Source organism: Pan paniscus, chromosome 4 (genome assembly GCF_029289425.2).
Source record: "Pan paniscus chromosome 4, NHGRI_mPanPan1-v2.0_pri, whole genome shotgun sequence".
In the NCBI taxonomy this organism is placed as follows: domain Eukaryota; kingdom Metazoa; phylum Chordata; class Mammalia; order Primates; family Hominidae; genus Pan; species Pan paniscus.
Window position 1 is genome coordinate 86,372,176 of NC_073253.2, and position 19,645 is coordinate 86,391,820.

Consider the following 19,645-nt stretch of genomic DNA (forward strand, 5'->3'; position numbering starts at 1 on the left):
ATTGTTACGCCAATCACATTATCTTTCTTTCATTTGTAATAAAAGCTCTTTGAGCTAAGGTCTTTCTGTAAGTAAAATGATGACAGGTAGCAACAACGCACACATTCTAAAGTACGTTTTTAAACCATCTGTGCAGAATGTATTAAGAGATTATAAGACTGGAATTCCTGATCTCTCCAATCTATCTTATAAAAAGTTTATAGAAACCAACTAGGAGAGGACCTTCCTGGGGCAAAGTATTAGATTCCTTGCAATTAGTGATTAGAAGTAGTATGTTTCCCGGCTGGGTGCGGTGGCTCATGACTGTAATCCCTGAAATCTGGGAGGCTGAGGCAGGGGGATCACCTGAGGTCAGGAGTTCAAGATCCGCCTGACCAACACGGAGAAACCCTGTCTCTACTAAAAGTAAAAAATTAGCCAGGCGTGGTGGTGCAGGCCTGTTACCCCAGCTACTCAGAAGGCTGAGGCAGGAGAATCGCTTGAACCTGGGAGGTGGAGGTTGTGATGAGCCAAGTTCGTGCCATTGCACTACAGCCTGGACAACAAAAGTGAAACCCTATCTCAAAAAAAAAAAAAATTATGTTTCCCTTTCATCAACAAAGTGAAAGAGGCTTCACAGAAACCAACTACTGCTTGAGTCCTGTTTCTGGAGTTTGACTAGTACTCAGAACGATACCAAGCTGTATCTGGATTGATCTGAGATGACAAACCAGAGAGAAAGAAAGAGTGAGTTGTGTTGCTACTATGGACTACAAGATGATAGTGTACATCTTCCATGGGACAGGTGTAGAAGTAACCTGGTTTGGATTCCATCTCAAAAAGGACTTAAGTGAAGAGAAGATGGAATGATCTGACAGAGGGTTTGGTCAATGGAAATTCAGGAACTGGTGATGGTTGTTACTAAAAAGAAATAAACACAAAACACTCCTCAAAGGAGTATGTGTCTGTTTAAATGTACATCAAATTCCAGAAGAAAACAACAACGGCAACAACAACAACAAACTCTAACAGCATCAGCCTAATAAAATAGTCTTTTTTTTTTGTCATTCCCCTCATGTGAGGCAACATCACTGGAGAGATGAGGAACCACCATATATTACATGGAAGAAGCTGACAAACAAGAAATCAAACAAACAAGAACACCGTGCCACCTCTATTCTACTTTGAAAATTTTATAAGACTGGAGCAATACAACGTTAGAGAGAAGAGATCTAATTATACAGACTTGAGGTTTTTAAAAATTACTTTCTAACCTCACGTATTAATTGCTATTTGTGAGGCTAAATATGACCTATCAGATTGCATTGTGACAAAGTAGGAACTAATCCACAGAGGATGTAAAAAAAAGTGTGGTTGAAGAAAGATAAAAATCACTTTACCAGTGAACAACAGGGTCCCAAATATTCAATACAGTGATACAGTAATTATTAAGACATTATTACTTGGGGAGCTTGTTAAATATCAGTGTTGTTCACAGTATTGATACATATTTTTAGAAATGTTGAAAGTCATAGTATTTACTTAAAACTTTAGAGAGATAAATGAATAATTATTTGAGTTTAATAAATGCCTAAAATCACCTTATAGATTTGCTGCTAATAATTGACTAATAAAAATATATGAGGTCATAACAGAATTGATAACCTCATATATTCAGAAAGTAAGAATCTCTGAAAATTTTTTTCTATATAAAAGCAATAAGAACCCTAACAAAATTTTCAGCACCAACTTTTTCAAACTCTAGAAATAAATCTAAGTCTTGCAGCAATACAGAGAGAACGTATGCAAGAAAACTGGCTGAAACTCAGCAAGAATGGAAAACTATGTGGTGTTTTAACGTCTCCTCCATCCCCATCTCTGCAGTACCAATAAAAACCAGCAGCCTACAATCCCAGTGAAAACCCACAGTGGCAGCCACCAAAGAGAAAAACAGGAGCTCCTTCAAAGAATGTTTCCAGAGCACTGTCATTGACTTGGCTGGTGGTTTCCCAGAAGACACTAATGGTAAGTCTGTCTTTAAACAAACTGACTTGAAGCTCACCAGTATGAAAGCCTTTTCCTCTAGGTTATTTGTCAAAAACAATTACAGAAAATTGTTTAGCATTATGGCTGTCTGAAGAAGTGAATAACAGTTTGGGCAAACACTAGGTTAAGAGAAAACTGCAAAGCAAAATCTGGAGTATGAATGTTCATAGAGGATTTTATACATTCCTAAGTATTCCTGGGAATCCAGTAGGCCACAGACATGCTGTTTTCATTTCCTATGGCTTAAATTACAAATCACCAAAAACTTGTAAAAGCACAACATAGCTTAAACCAACAGAAATGTATTCTCTCACATTTCTGAAAGCAAAGAATTCAGAATTAATTATACTAAGCTTAAATCAAAGAGTTTGTAGGGCCATGCTTCCTCTAGAAAATGCAGAGGAGAACCCTAGCATCTGGAAACCTAGCTTCTGGAAGCTTCTAGAATTCCTGGGCTGTGGCTACATCATTCCAATCTCTGCATCGGTCTTCACATCACTTTCTTCTAATATGGGTATATAAACTTCCTATGCCTTTTTCTTATAAGAACACCTCTGATTGGATCTATGGCCCACCCACATAATCCAGAATAATCATCCCATGGTAAACTCCTTAAGTTAATCACATCTGTATACACCTCTTTCCTTATAAGATGACATTTACAGGTTCCAGCAATGTCAGTGGCCACATACAAAATATGGAGACTTCACATAATTAGTTAAGGAGAGTCACTAAGAAATACCATTTGACCCAGCAATCCCATTACTGGGTATATACCCAAAGGAATATAAATCGTTCTATTATAAAGACATGCACATGCATATATTCATTGCAGCACTATTCACAAAAGCAAAGACATGAAATCAACCTAAATGTTCATTGGTGATAGACTGGATAAAGAAAATGTGGTGTATGTACACCATGTAATACTATGCAGCCATAAAAAGAATGAGATTATGCCCTTTGCCTGAACATGGATGGAGCTGGAGATCATTATTCTTAGCAAACTAATGCAAGAACAGAAAAAGAAATACCACATGTTCTCATTTATACATGGGAGCTAAATGATGAGAACACATGGATACAAAGAGAACAACACACACCTGGCCTATTAAAGGGTGGAGGGTGGGAGGAGGGAGGGATTAGGAAAAATACCTAATTTGATGCTAGGTTTAATACTTGGGTGATGAAATAATCTGTACAACAAACCCCCATGACACAAGTTTTCCATTGAAACAAACCTGCATATGTACCCCTTAACTTAGATGTTAAAAAAAGAAAAAATATTACAAAAAAACCAACACATACAAACAGCAACAAATCCTAGAGAGAGGAGAGAATCTGATACTGAGAGTTGCCACATTGTACTATCCTAAATGTCAGGCTTTCAACAAAAGTACATGTGACATACAGAAAAAAAACAAAGTATGATGCATACATAGGTAACAATGCAATCAATAGAAATGTTCCAGAGAAAAACCTGAAAAATAATACATCAGATATTTTAAGTGTGTTCAATGAAGGTGTGGTGGCTCATACCTGTAATTCCGGTACTTCCACAAGACTGAGACTAGCAGGTTGCTTGAGCCCAGGAGTTCAAGATCAGCTTGGGCAACATGGTGAAACCACATCTCTCCAAAAATATGCAAAACGTAGCAGGGTGTGGTGGTATGTGTCTGTAGTCCCAGCTACTCAGGAGGCTGAGGTGGGAGGATCACCTGAACCTGGGGAGATCAAGGCTGCAGTGAACCATGATTGTGTCACTGCACTCCAGCCTGACAGTGTAAGACCCTATCTCAGAAAAGGAAAAGGAAAGAAAGAAAGAAAGAAAGAAAGAAAGAAAGAAAAAAAGAAAAAAAGAAAGAAAGAAAGAAAGAAAGAGAGAAAGAATAAAAGAAAAAGAAGAAATACATCACATCTAAAGAACTAAAAGAAAATTTGAAAAGAGTGTCTCAGTGTATTTGTTTGCTAGGGCTACCGTAACACAATACCACAGAGTGAGTGTCTTAAAAAAGAGAAATGTCTTTTCTCATGATTCTGGAGGCTAGAAGCCTAAGACCAATGTGTGGGCAAATTTAAATTTGTCTAAGGCCTCTCTCCTTGGTTCCTTCTCCACCTTCTCACTATATTGTCACACAATCTTTCCTCGACCTGTGTACCTCCTTTGTGTGCGCAAATCCACTCTTTCTTATAAAATCATCAGACAGATTTGATTAGGGACCTAAAAAATCATGTGGGTAGCCAGAAATGACTGAGAAGTACTTTATTCTATCTAGCTTACCAAGAGGTTCTCAGTTCAAGGAGTGGTTGTCATGCCTTGACCCTCATGGCTTCATTTTAACTTATTTATCTCCATTAAAGGCCTTATTTCCAAATATAGTCACATACTGGGGGGTTAGGATTTCAAATTAGAATTTTGGTGGGAAAAAAATCACCTCATAATACTCACTAGATAGAATATATCGAAGTATAGAGACATTGTTTTTTGAAAATCCAAAGAAAAATGTTGGAGTTAAAGTTCCAAATAATAATAATAAATAAAAAATTGACGCAGGGATTGATCAGTAGCAGCAAATGTGATTGGTTGGAGAAACAATCAGTGAACTTGAAGACAGTGCAATTGAGATTATCCAGTCTGAGGAACAGAAAGCAAAAATAATGAAGAAAAACAAACAGAGCCTCAGATACTCGTGGAGCACTATCAAGAGTACCAACATACACATAATGAGTGTCCCAGGAGGAGAGAAGAAACAGAGAGAGGCAGGAAAAAATATGAAGAAATAATAATTTAAAACATCTCAAATTTGAATAAAATACATAAATCTACCCATCTAAAAAGTTCAACAAATTCCAAGTAAAATAAAGTCAAAGAGAATAAAAATGAGACACATCATATTGAAACAATTCCGAGCCACAAAGCAAAAACGGAAACTTAAAATGAGCAAGTGAGAAGTAAATCATTACTAGGAAAGAGCCTCAGTAAAATATCAGCTATTTTTTCATCAGAAACCACAAACACCACGACACAGTAGGTTAACATATTCAAAATCCTGACAGAATAATATTAACTTCAAATTCCATATTTAGCAACACTACCTTTAAAATAATAAAGGAAAAACTAACAAATTCTCAGATAACAAAACTGAGAGAATTTGTCATTAGCACTGGCCTTATTAAGAAATACCAATAAAACAAAAGGATACTTGACAGTTGAATTGTATGAAAGAATGAAGTACGCTGGTAAAGATAACCACACCAGTAAATATAAAAGGGAGATAAATGTATTTTTTTAATTTGTTTTTCCTATCTGATTAAAAATTAAACCAACAAAGACAAAATTATGAATTAACATTGATAGGCACATAATGTATAAACATGAAATTAATATACAAATAATACCATAAAGGAGGGCAAAAGGAATTGAGATATATAGGAGCAAAAGATTTGTATCCTATTAAAATTAAGTTGCTCTTCATATGGACTCGTTTATTATAGACTGAGATGTTAATTGCATTCCCCAGGGCAACCACAAAAGAAAAAAAAAACTTAAAAATATAATAAAAGCAGGGACAAATTGAAATTTTATGTACAAAAATTATATATTTAACCCCAAATAAGGTAATAATGATAAAAAAAGAAACAAACAGAACACAAAACACTAAGAAAACAAGAAGTAAAATGGCAAATATAATCCTGTATGTCTATAATAACATTGAATATGAAAGAATTAAAAACCTAGCCAAAAGGCAGAGATTGTTAGACTAGATCAACAAACATGACCTAATTATTTACTGCCTACAGAATTAAAAAAAAAGAGGATGTAAACCAAAGGAAGTGATAAATGTAAGATCATAAATAAATAAAATTGAGAATAAAAAAATAAAGAAAAATTAATGAAACTAAAAGTTGGTTCTTTGGAGAGAGTAAGAAAATTGACAAACTTTTAGTTAAGCAGATTATAAAAAAGAAAGAAGACTCAAATTATTAAAATCAAGAATGAAGGAAGGGGCATAACTGCTAATTACAGACATCAAAAAGGATTATAAGGGAATACTATGAATGATTATATGCTAATACATCAGATAATGGACAAATTCCTAGAAAAACACAAACTACGGAAACTGACTCAAGAAGAAATAGAAAATCTGCATAGAAGTATAATAAAGAGATTAAAGAATTAATGAAAATTTTCTACAAAGTTCAGATCAAAATGGATTCACTGGTGAATACCACTCCACCTTTAAAGAATTAACTGCAACTCCTCGGAAATACTAAACATATATAAGATGAGGGAATACTTACCAGTTTATTTTATGAGGACAAACTCAGGTTTGGATTTTATTTTCCTGCTTTAAATGGTGTTGATTTTTTCCTTGCAAACAAAACTTGTTTAAAGTTTTATTTTATTTTATTTTATTTTTAATTTACAGATAAAATAATTATATATATTTACAGGGTACAGTGTGATGTTTTGATTCATGCCTACATTGTGGAATGATGAAATTAGGCTAATTAATATATCTATCTCCTCAAATACTAATCATTTTCTTGTCATGAGAATACTTAAATCACCTCTTTTAGCTATTGTGAAATATACAATATATTATTATTAACTATAGTCACTGTGCTGTGCAATAGATCAACAGAACTTGTTCCACCTATCTAACTGAAACTTTGTACCCTTTCACCAATTGACATTTAATTTACTTTGTATATTATTGAATTTTCTTATTATTGTTTTTATGGTTATATAGGTAATCTAGCAGTTTTTTGTGGGTTTTATTTAGCACTACTCCTGAAGTATGTAGTCTTTGGGGGCTCAATACTTAATACTACAGGTGTTCATTAAATTTTGTCCTCTCTGGTTATTCAAAATCTCGGAATTCTATAAAAAGTCCAATTTTATTCTTCCTAAAGCTCCCTATGAGTCATTCTTCCATTGGCATTATGGAACTTTAAACATACTCAGCTTAATATTTAGCCAAATATTCTACAGGATTTGTATGCAGATTTCTGGGATCTTTATCTGTTTAAATCTCTCAGTTCTGTTACTCTGCCCCTCAAATTCCACCTGCCATAGAATTCCAAATATCTGATCTCTACCACCTCAATTCAGTGAGATTTTCTTTTCTGGGACAGTGTCTGGGAAGTGTCTCTGATTGGAAACCTGGGCAAACATAGGGCTCATGTGACTGACTTTTCTTTGACAAATAAAAACAAATCCAGACTTAATAAAAGATAATGAGGCTTTTTTACTGGAAGAATTGGGGTATTGCCAGACAATTACAAAAAAAGTGTCCTTTGACATAAGCCCTTGAAAGATAGGTCTGAGACTTTCAATTCCTTCAGTTCTTGAAAGATACTGGGGTAGCTTAGGGAGGGCTATGTTGGGGGACTATATCCTTTTCAACAATTATGCTTTGCAATACATCCACAGCTCAGAGAGGCTCAGGAAAGTCAGTTAGTATGTCTGAACGTGAGGACGGTTAAGAGTTTTGGGAGCTGGGAGAGGGGTAAGCAATTTGGGTTGATCTATCAAAGTTGTTAGAGAACAACAGTGATTGGGGAGGAGTCCAGGACTTCAAGGGTTAGTCCTTTGGGGTGAACACCAAATATTTACATGCCAATAAGAAAGTTAATATCTGTCTAATAGACTAGTAGACGACAAACACGTTGGGCATTATAGGGTGAAGGAGATACAGAAAGTGGTTGAGAAAGGGGAAAGTTATATGGTAAGTTTTCCCATCCCACCAGTGAGATCGTTGATATATTCTCAGGGATTATGGTGAGATCATATAAGGTCTTAAAGTAGCACAAATGGCTTTAGCGTCTGTCAAAAAGGTGCAGGGGTGCTCATTGACTGAGATTATGATTTCATCCAGTTAGTTTAAGGGTTTTTGAGGGGCACATAGGACCATATCCTTCAGAGATATCACTGAGACTTTTGAGTTTGATAAATTCTCTTTCTTTTTGCATAGGCATTAGCCCCAATGTTTCTTTCCCTTACAATACCTAAGATTGACCCAGTATGTAGGACATTGTAGGGAAGTTAAGGTAATGTGAAGAACTTGGAATGGATTTGAAGGACCTGAGAGGAAAAGAGAGAGAAAAGAGAAAGGCTGGGAATGCCTTTGAGGTTGGAGTAAGTGAGAAATAAATATGAGTAGTAAGTACACATAAGTCTACTTAAGTAATACGCAAGTAGAGATAAGCAGGAGAAACAAATTCAAGAGGCTTATTGTACAGCAGACTATACTGTACTTTTGAAAAATGCAAAAAAGTAGACGTTGAATGCTCTCACCACAAAAATAACTGTGTTAGGTAATGCATTTGTTCATTAGCTAGATTTAACCATTTTACTCTCTCTATATACATACACACAAACATATATATATATATCTCAGAACATATATATATATCAGAGCATAACATTATATGATAAATACATATAATATTATTTGTGAAATTAGAACATAACAAAATACATATTTGAGGGAGACAGAATATTATTGAGAGATTAAATAGGCTCAGATTAAGTAGATCAAGATTGCTGAATGTCCTAATTAAACTTACACTGAGAAAGTCACCTTTTGGTTTACACATTCCATAACAAATAAGCAGACTATTGATTAATAAGCAGACCATTGATTATAGAGGAGAGCACAAGAACCTCAAAAAGGCCACTTCAGTTCTACATTATTCTTAGAAATATGTGTCATTGGAGATATTTAACAGAGGTAGTGCAATAATTACAGAGTATATAGTCAGTGGGAGAAGAGAATAAAGGGTACCCGTACAGTGAGCTATGCACAGGATTTGATTATTAAACAGAGATAAGACTTCGAAGAACTAGGAAAGATTCCCTCTCAGTTCATTTCCTTGCACAATCCTATGTCCAATAAGCCAGAGAAACAGTCCCATGAAAATCCAGCCTGGAAATTTGAAGAAAACCAGAAGAGGCTGCACAGAAAGGCCAAAGAGAAGTCTCTTTGCCTAAAGGAGTTAAAGTAAATTCTTACTGTGTTTCAAGAGACAAGACATCTGTAGGCTGGATTGAGTGTTGAACTCACCAAAAATTCACTGTATCAATTAAGATAAAAGGAGTTCAAAGGATTTGCAAGTTTCCATTACCTGGTCAAGAATGACAAGGTTTCATAGTTGAGACTCAATGTTGATCCTAATTGCAGCACCAGGAAATTGTCAACTAAAAACTTACTTGGAATTAATATAAAAATTACTGAAAATATTTTGCAATAAAAATTCTATAAACAAAAGATTTGCAAACTTCTTAAGGAACAAGTGAGAAAGGGCTTTTCTTTTATAGGGAGAATAGAACAAGGCTAAGAGGAATCAATATTAGGGATTAGGACCTAGAAGGTTTCCGTGAGGTCTGTGAATTATTGTTGAGGCAGCTCTGCATTCCTTTTCCGCTCAGCACTGAGGACAGTAGTGGGTTCTGGGCCTTTTGGGTTGTTTTGTATAGAATGTAAGTTAATGTGAGGTAAATATAATGTATGATGGTTAATTAGTGCATTGCAGAGGTATTAAATCAGGCTTTTTCAGAGAAACTGAACCAATGGGCTGTGTGTGTGTGTGTGTGTGTGTGCGTGTATGTATGTGTGTGAGTAGATTTATTTTGAAGAATCAGGTGATTATGGAGGCTGGAAAGTTCTAAATCTGCAGAGTGGGCTGGCAGGCTGGAGACCCAGAAAACTTCATGTTGCAGTTCAAGCCCCAAGATCATCTGTTGGCAGAGTTATGTTCAGATCTTGTATCGTGGGATAATGCTGACTTACAGTCTAAAAAGTGATCTTATTTACTCAAAATACACTAATTTAAATTTAAATTTCAGCCCAAAACATCCTCAAATAAACATCTAGAAAGTATTTGACCACATATCTGGGCACTGTGGTCCAGCTGAGTTGACACACAAAATTAAACATTACAATGAATATGAAGACTTTCTGCCTTTCTTCCCTAATGCAGTGCAACTCAAATAGTAATGTGCATAGGATCACATGGGATATTTTGTATATAGTTGGGATCCCAGAAACCTGTAGTTAGTAGTGCAATTCATAAACCTCTTATAATGGACATGAATTAATGATTTTAGCAGTCTCAAGCGGGTAAGAGATTCAGATACAGGCGATCATGCACCTTTCTTTGGGAAGCACTATTAGTGATTTTCTTCTGACATGTAGTGTTTAATTAATGTTTTATGAAATTGTGGAAATTTCAAGCACCTGCAATTGTTCATCATGGTCATGTTTAATGGTCTGAAAATAACATGTCATGTCTATAATATGCTTTGAATCCATTCATTTCTTTTAACTTTTTAAATTACGAATTTACTAGGCTTATTATGTTTGCATTTTTTACTGCTGTGAGTAATAAGACTTGTAAAAATGTAAACTCTAAATATCATCCCCTGTAGATATTCTTTTAGTTGCTTTATTTATTTGTTTGTTTATTTATTTATTTGAGATGGAGTCTCGCTGTGTCGCCCAGTCTGGAGTGCAGTGGCCCGATCTCGGCTCACTGCAACCTCTGCCTCCTGGTTTCAAGAGATTCTCCTGCCTCAGCCTCCAGCATAGCTGGGATTACAGGCACATGCCACCACGCCCAGTTAATTTTTGTATTTTTAGTAGAGACGGGGTTTCACCATGTTGGTCAGGCTGGTCTCGAACTCTTGACCCCGTGATCCACCCTCCTCGGCCTCCCAAAGTACTGGGATTACAGGCATGAGCCATCACGCCCAGCCATTAGTTGCCTTATTTATTTCATGTTCACTTATTATCAATGAATTAGCTTAATGATGATATCAAAACACTAGCAATCTGCTCCCTGGAATATGTATAGGTTTTACAGAGTGTATAAATTCAATTGTCTACTCAATTTATTTATTTTTCTTTATTTTCAACTTTTAAGTTCAGGTGTACAAGTGCAGGACGTGCGGGTTTGCTACATAGGTAAATGTATGTCACAGTGGTTTACTGCACAGATCATCCCATCACCCAAGTATTAAGCCCAGCACCAATTAGCTATTCTTCCTGATGTTCTCCCTCCCCCAGTCTCCTGCAGTTACCCAGTGTGTTTTTCCCCTCCCCTCATATATCCACGTGTTCTCATCAGTCAGCTCCCACTTATAAGTGTGTCTACTCAATTTCAATTTAAAATTAGAAACAAAAATATAATGCCTACATATGAGATACACATATTAATTTAACAAAATACCTAGCAGTTTGGATTTTCATACAATTAAAGGATAGTAATCTTTACCAACCCATGGATATTAGAAAATAAACTTTGTGACTCTTATCTTCTGGCAAAGGTTAGTTTTAGGATTTAGACCAAATTTGCATTCTCCACACTGTGGGATGTAAAGTGGAATGACAGTGTCACCACCTTCAGCTTAGTAACTTCCTCGCCAACGCTTTCCACAATTCCAAGCAACTTCATGTCCCAAGATCACTGGAAAACAACCCTTAGGATCAGCTCCACTCAGGGTATAGGTGTCGGTGTGGCAAACCACAGTGGCAATGATTGTGATTCGAACTTTATTAGCCTTTGGGGGTGCCACCTCTGTCTCCTCTATGGAGAGAGGCTTTCCAGTCTGCCAGGCAACTGCAGGCTTGTACTTGATAACCTGGTTCACCACGTCCACGGATTCTGGTCAATGTGGGGGTCCCAATTCATTTCTAATAGAGCTTATTTGATTTTTCTCTTTTTCTTGGTAAATCTCACTAATAGTCTATAAATTTTGCTTATCTTTTCAAAGAACCAGCTTTTTGTTTCATTTATCTTTTACACTTTTTTGTTTCAATTTAATTTAATTCTGTTCTGATTTTTGTTATTTCTATTCTTCTGCCTGCTTTGGCTTTAGTGTGTTCTTATTTCTTCAGTTCCTTGAGGTGTGAATTTAGGCTGTCTGTTTGCACTCTTTTAGATGTTTTGATGTAGGCATTTAACTCTATGAACTTTCCTCTTACCACCACTTTTGCTGTATCCCAGAGGTTTAATATGTTTTGTCACTATTTTCATTCATTTCAAAAGTTTTTAAAATTTCCATCTTGATTTCATTGTTAACCCAAGAATCATTCAAAAGCAGATTATTTAATTTTCATGTATTTGCATAGTTTTGAGGCTTCCTTTGGGAGTTCATTTTCAATTTTAATTCCACTGTGGTCTTGTTAGCACTAGGGAATGTATCCAAGTCATGCAGTACAAAAGTGTGTTAGCAGTGGCAATTCTGTATGGGTCTACATAACCTTGATTCTTCCCTCCTCAGAAGATAGTATTTGACTGAGGGCTACAAGGCAGAGGGAGAGACAGAAGCAGGTTTTAGAGCAGGAATGAAAGTTTATTAGAAAGCTTTAGATCAGGAACAAAAAGAAATAAAGTACATATGGAAGAGGGCCAAGCAGGCGACTTGAGGGATTCAAGTGCACAGTTTGACCTTTGACTTGGGGTTTTATACATTGTCATGATTCTGGGGTCTAGCATCCTTTCTCTCCTGATTCTTCCCTTAGGTTGGGCTGTTCACATGTGCAGTGGCCTGTTAACACTTTGGGAGGGGCTGCATGCAGAATGTGTTTACTGAAGTTCTATGCATTCTCACTCAAAGTGTTCTTCCCTTACCAGTCAAGGGTTCCTTAAAGAGGTCATATACCAGTTAAACTCCACCAATTTGGCTCTTACTTTGCATGCTTGAGCCCACTCACCCAACTCTGATCTTATTGGGAAGCTGCTGCTCATCAGTTTCAAGTTTTCTGTCTATTGGGAGACTACTTTTTTCTGGCCTTGGCTGCAACCAATTGTTATTTTAGAGAGACAGCTTAACAACCCCATGACCATCACCTGAGGGTCATGTAACATTCCTGTTGGGGATGGGACCCTCTCCTTCCCTGCCCATGCCTGAGTAACTACCAACTGTAACATCACAGTCTGAGAAGATACTTGATATAATTTCAATTTTCTTAAATTTATTCAGATGAGACTCATTGGCTTAGTATATGATCTATCTTGGAAAATGTTCCATGTGCTGATGAAAATAATGTTTATTCTGCAGTTGTTCAGAAGAATGTTCTGTAAAAAATTGTTAGGTCTATTTGTTTTAAGGTATAGTTTAAGTCCATTGTTTCTTTGCTGAATTTCTCTCTTAATAATCTGCCTCGTGCTGTCAGTGGAGTATTGAAGTCCCCCCCACTATTGTTGTGTTGCTGTCTATTCAATTTTACACATCTTGTAGCAATTATTTTCTAAATCTGGGAACTCCAATGTTAGGTGCATATAAATTTAGGATTGTAATATCTTCCTGTTGAACTAATCATTTTATCATTGTATAATGTCCTTCTTTGTCTTTTTGTACTGTTGTTGCTTTAAAGTCTGTTTTGTGTGATGTAAGAATAGCTGCTCCTGTTCACTGTTGGTTTCCATTTGCATGGAATATCTTTTTCCACACCTTTACTTCAAGTTTCTATGAATCCTTAATGTGTTAGATGAATCTCTTGATGACAACAGATATTTGACTGGTTTTTTTTTTTTAATTCACTCTGCCATTCTGCATCTTTTAAGTGGAGCATTTAGGGCATTTACATGACAAAACAGGGCTCTATAACTCCCCCACAAAATCACACTAGATCCACAGCAATAGATCCAAACAAAGATAAAAATCTCTGAAGTGCCATATAAAGAATTAAGAAGGTTGATTATTAACCTACTCAAGAAGATACAAGAGAAAGTTGAAAACCAATTAAAGAAATTCAAAAAACAATCTAGGATTTGAATTAAAAATTTTGTAGAGAGATAGCTACCATAAAGAAAGAACAACCACAACTTCTGGAAATGAAAGATACACCTAGAAAAATACAAAATGCAGTAGAAAGTTTCAACAATAGACTAGAACAAGTAGAAGAAAGCATGTCAGAGCTCAATTTCCCCCACTGGAAATTTATTGCCTTCCCCACTACTGGAGGTTTGTGTGAGGCTCAGCATACCTACTGGAGAGTTCTCACCTTTCCTTTCCTAGAGGCTCAACGCCCCCTGGTGGAGGTTTCTTGCACTCTTCTTCATTCGCTTCGTTCTTCTCTGGCCATTTCCCTCTCAGGCGTTGGGTCTCTCTTAGCATTGGTTGGTCAGTATAAACCCCTGACCCAGACTCCTTTAGAGGAGCACTGCCATAAGCCATATGAAGGGACCATGGAACCACAGATGCAGACTCAACACTAGCTTTTCACTCAATTGTACATCTTATTCACATGCTTTCAACCTTCAAGGTATCCCAACCACCAAGGAAGTACTTTGTCACTCTTGCGACGTTTCTTACCTTGGTCTGTGAACAGAGTTACCTGGTCACCGCAGTATGTGAGCTTTCTTTCCCCAACTTGTTGGTCTGTTTCTTTCCTCATTGCTGAGAGTCCAGGTTTATTTGTCACACTGGTGGCTCCCGATTCCTCACCCTGAGGCCACTGCAATGAGGCAGTGCAATAAGTCTCCTCATGAGAGGTTACCGGAGACCCTTTCCCCATAGGATAATGGGAATCCCAGATAAGCCCCCAGATTGCTGAAAATAAGAGCTCAGAGTTGCAAGGAAAACGAGCACTCAAACAACAGATTTCTCAGCAAGGCAAATTTACTTCTGCAGAAGGGTGCCACTCGCACTTCTGGCTGCTATGAGAGCATACCAAACAAAGGAGGGAAGGGGTTTTTATCCATAAAACGGTTAGTCACTGCTTCTATGTCCTGTTCACACTGGCTGGGGCTGGACCACACAATCTAAGCTAATCCCAACTGGCTATTTCAAATACAGCAGGGATGTGGGTTACAGTGGCAGGACGAGTGGTTTGGGCAGGAAGAATAGTTTTGGCAGGAAGGGCAGTTGCAGAGTGGGTAACCAAGGGAACAGATGTGCGTTATAGTTTAAGACTGGCAGGAAGGTTGTTTACTGTAACTAGGGGCAAGGAGGTACAAAGAACGAGGAAGTTAGGCTTTGAAAATAGAGAACAAAGAACAAGGAAGCTGAACAAGCTGACTCTTTGAAGAGGAACTTACTGTACCTAACAACTTCCAAAAATACAGCTTAAAGAGTTCCATGTACTTACTCCCCAGTAAAACAATTGTACTAACAAAAAAAAGTTTTTTAAAAAAACTAACAATTTATATCATCTGAAAATTCTTCTAAGGGCATATAGCAAGTGAAGAAACATTTTTTAAAAGAAACTACCAAATCTTGTAGATCTGAACAAGAACAGTTAAAGTCTGCTTCACTTGAGCCATGATGCACTTCTTTCCACTTCCACCTATCCTCTTTTCTCAAACATATTTGCATGAGAGAAGCTCCACTAAAACAAGTAAAAAAAATTAGGCTCCATCTCCCTTTGGCTCCTAATAAAAGAAAAGAGCATCTCATGAGAATAGGGCAAGTAAGCATCATTTCTCATCCCCCTAGTTCTGAGTTGAAATGTATAATCTGACAACTATTGCTACAAAATTACAGTTTCCTTTTTCCATCGATCCCCCACTTATAGTAAGGAGGCTCTATTCCAAGTGTATCCAAGGACAGTGGAATACTGATTACTCTCACTCCAGCTCACCCATGTGGTGGCAAACAATAACAACTACAATGAAAATAAGGTGGGTGGAAATAGTATATTTGAAGTGGTAGATTTCCCAAAATAGAAGGCAGATCTATGGAGATTATGAATGCTGAAGAATAAGGAAAAATCAATGAAGAAAAATGAGGAGAGTCTTGGAGAAACATAAAAAAGTATTAAACATGCAAACATATGCATATTAGGTGATCCAGGAGAGGAGATAAAAAACACTAGCTGAAAACTTCATATTTAATTAAAAATAAATTAATCTACACACAAGAAGCTCAACAAACTAAAATTTAGAAATGTGCAAAGATAACACCCCCCACACATATTATAAAAATTGTCATAATCATAAAAAGAAAAATTAGGAAACTATAACAGAAACATAATTTATCATGTACAAGGAAATGCTAATAATATTAATAGCTACCTTTATATCATGGACAATGAAAGTCATAGTGGACCTATATATTCAAAATGCTGAAAAATAAATGTAAGCCAAAAATCTTATATTCAGCAAAAGTATTTCTCAAAATTAATAAAATAAAAATGCCTCCAGAGAAATGAATTCTGAGAGAATTCATAACTAGCAGATGTGTCTTACCTGAAGTACTGAAGGTAATTCTTCATGGTTAAAGCAAGTGCCTACGGACTGCAACTGAAAACAAACAAACAGACAAAAATCAAGAGCACCAGTAGAGGTAATTATGACATTCTAAAATACAGCAGGGATGCTTATCTATTCTCCTTTTTCTCATAACTAATGTAAAGAGCATTGTACAAACACCATATATTTATGATTGTATTGTTAGAACAACAGCATATAAAAATGAAATTAATTGACAATAACAACACAAAGTAGGTGGGTAAGAACAAAGCTGTACTGGAATAATGACATGACATAGATAGTAATGAATCTACAAAAACAAATTAAGAGAACAATAATTAGTAAATAAGAAGGTTAACAAATGCTGTAAATATATGTTTGCTTTTATTTCTTCTCTCAGCCTCTTTCAAATAGATATAATTCTGTAAAGTTATAATATTACATTGTTAAATTTTTAACATATGTACATTTAATGTATACAACAATAATACCCCCCTCAAAAAAGTAGGAATAAAGACATATAAGGATAATAATTCTGTTTCAACAGAATTACTTTTATATAAGTACATGTAATAAGATGTATTTAGAAGCCTTGGCAGGAACACTAAGAAAATGACAAAAAATACAATAAAAAATTAAAGATATTAAAGGAGTTAAAATTCATTCAAGAAAATATTCACTTAATGCAAGAAAGCAATAAAGGAGGAATGTAGAAAAAAAGAATACGAGCCATATAAAAATAGAAATGGCAGAGGAATTAGCACACTACATGAATAATATTAATTTTGAAAGAATTTACAAATCTAATTAAGAGGAAGAGATTGCCAGAGTTGATTAAAAAGTTTTAATTATATACTATCTACAGCTGACACATTTTAGATTTCAGATGCAAAGATACAAATACATTGAAAGTTAAAGAATGGTAAAATTTGTGTCATAAGATTATAAATATTTCTCCATAAGAAATATGGAGTGACTGTGGTAATATTAGGCACTGTACACTATAAGACATAAATGACATAACTAGACATAAAGACAATTTATAATGATAAAAGCCAATCCATCACAAGCATATAAGAGTTATAAAAATATACACAAATACAACAGTGTTCCAAAATGCATGAAACAGAAACTAGAAGAATTGAAGAAAGAAATGGACAATTCAACAACAATATAAAGCCTTAAATACTTCCTTTTTAATAATGGGTATAACAATTAGGCAGGCAATTGACAAGAAAATAAAAGACTTGAACAATACTATAAATCAACCTCACCTAACAAACTTCTATAGAACACACTACTCAATAACAGCAGAATACATAATCTTCTCAAATGCACATGGTACATTCTCCACCCTAGACAAAACACGTATCTAAATGCGTTTAAAACATATCTAACATATCTATCAAAACACATATCTAAATATATTTAAAAGGGTCAAAATCATGTAGAGTATGTTCTTCAATCACAAAATGGAATTACAAATTAACAGAACAAAACTGGTAAAATCACAAATATTTGGAAATTGAAGAATGCACTTCTAAAAACCAATGAATTCAAGGAAAAGTCAAAAGAGAAACTAGAAAGTTTTTTTGAAATAAATCAAACTAGATAAATGTACTTTGAGATAAATGAAAGTAAGGGCACAACATGCCCAAATTTACGGACTACAATAAAAGTAGTGTTTACAGCATTAATTTATAGCTGTAAATATCTACACTAAAAGAGAGAAGCAAACTCAAATCAATAACCTAACTTTCCAACTTATGGCACCATTTGAAGACAAACAGACTGTAGCCAAAGCACATAGAAGCAGGGGAATAACAATGTGAAAATTAATAAAATAGAGAATAGACAAGCAATCAAATATATGAATCAAAAGTTTTCTTCTTTGAAAAAATCAACAAAATTGGCTAATCTATAGCCATACTGACCCAGAAAAAAGTCAAAATCAAATCATTAAAATCAGAAATGAAATTACTAATAAACTTAAAAAATTGAAAATTATTATAAGGGAATTCTATAAACAATTATATGCTAACAAATTAGATAACATAGATGAAATGGTCATATTCCTAAAATGCATGAACTAACAAGAATGAATTAAAAGTATGTATATATTTTATATGTAAAATTCGTTGCATTTGCAATTTACAAACTACCCAAAAGAAAAATCCAAGGTTCGGGTGGCTTCGGTGGTGAATTCCACAGAACATTTAAATAACTAATTTCATATATTTACAAACATTTCCAAAGTATAGAAGGAAACGGAAAACTTCCCAATTCACTTAAAGAAGCCAATATTAACCTGATAACAAAATTGGACAAAGTCATTACAAGCAAAGAAAACTACGGACCAATATTTATTAGGAATATTGTTGCTAAAATTGTCAATGCACAATTAGTGGTGAATGATTAGTGACTGCTAATGGAATTTGTGTGTGTGAATAAAAATGTTTTAAAATTTATTGTAGTGATGGTTTCCCAACTCTATGATTGCACTAAAAACTATTGACTATTCACTTTAAACAGCTACATTCTAAAATGTTTGAATTTTTCTCCAATAAATCTGCTTTAAAATTATTTTAAAAATACACAAAGAGGATGTTTTATTGGTATCATAGTAGACAGAGCAGTAGAATAAACCAGTGAGTACACACTTTCACAAAAAAAGATACATGATTTATGACACAGTTGAAACTACAAACTTTTAGGATACTAGACTATTTGATGTCTATAATAAAATAAACTTAAATTTTCTCTTACAGTATAAACAATCCTACAGTATAAACAGTATAATATATATATAGTTACAGACTGAATATTGTGTATCCCCAAAAATTCAATATTAAAATCTAATCCTCAATATGATCCTCTTTGGAGCTGTATCCTTTGGGTGGTAATTAGGCCATAAGGGTGGACCCTTAATGAATGCAATTAGTGCCCTTAAAAAAAGAGGCCAGAGCGCTAGCCTGTCATCTTTCTGTGACGTGAGGATTAAAAAAAAAAAAAAAGAAAGAAAGAAAGAAAGAGAAAGAAAGTGAGCTGGCTGCAACCTGACAGAGGGCCCTCGCCAGAACTCAATTATGCTGGGGCACTGATCTTGGACTTTCAGCTTCCAGAACTGTGAAAAATAAATGTTTATTATAAAAGCCACCCAGTCTATGATAATTTGTTATAACACCCTTTACTGTGATAGAAGTAAACATGGAAATTACAATAAGACCTCTACAAGATAGCAGAAGAGAATATATTTAAACTTTGAAATAGGAAAATTTTATTTTATTTTATTATTTATTTATTTTTGAGACAGAGTCTTGCTCTGTTGCCCAGGCTCGAGTGTAGTGGCACTACCTTGGCTCACTGCAAGGTCTGCCTCCCAGGTTCACGCCATTCTCCTGCCTCAGCCTCCCGAGCA

General features: G+C 35.3%; 1 protein-coding gene across 1 annotated transcript in view; it reads right to left on the reverse strand.

The window, feature by feature from the left end:
- LOC117980325 (putative uncharacterized protein C5orf17) overlaps positions 1-19,645 on the reverse strand; it is a 241,524-nt gene that overhangs the window by 199,872 nt on the left and 22,007 nt on the right. The window contains exons 3-4 of the mRNA XM_063604740.1: positions 16,225-16,278; positions 14,351-14,492 (exon numbers count right to left, since the gene is read on the reverse strand). Of these exons, the coding sequence (XP_063460810.1) occupies positions 14,351-14,492; positions 16,225-16,278 (196 nt within the window). The remainder of the gene's footprint in view (positions 1-14,350; positions 14,493-16,224; positions 16,279-19,645) is intronic.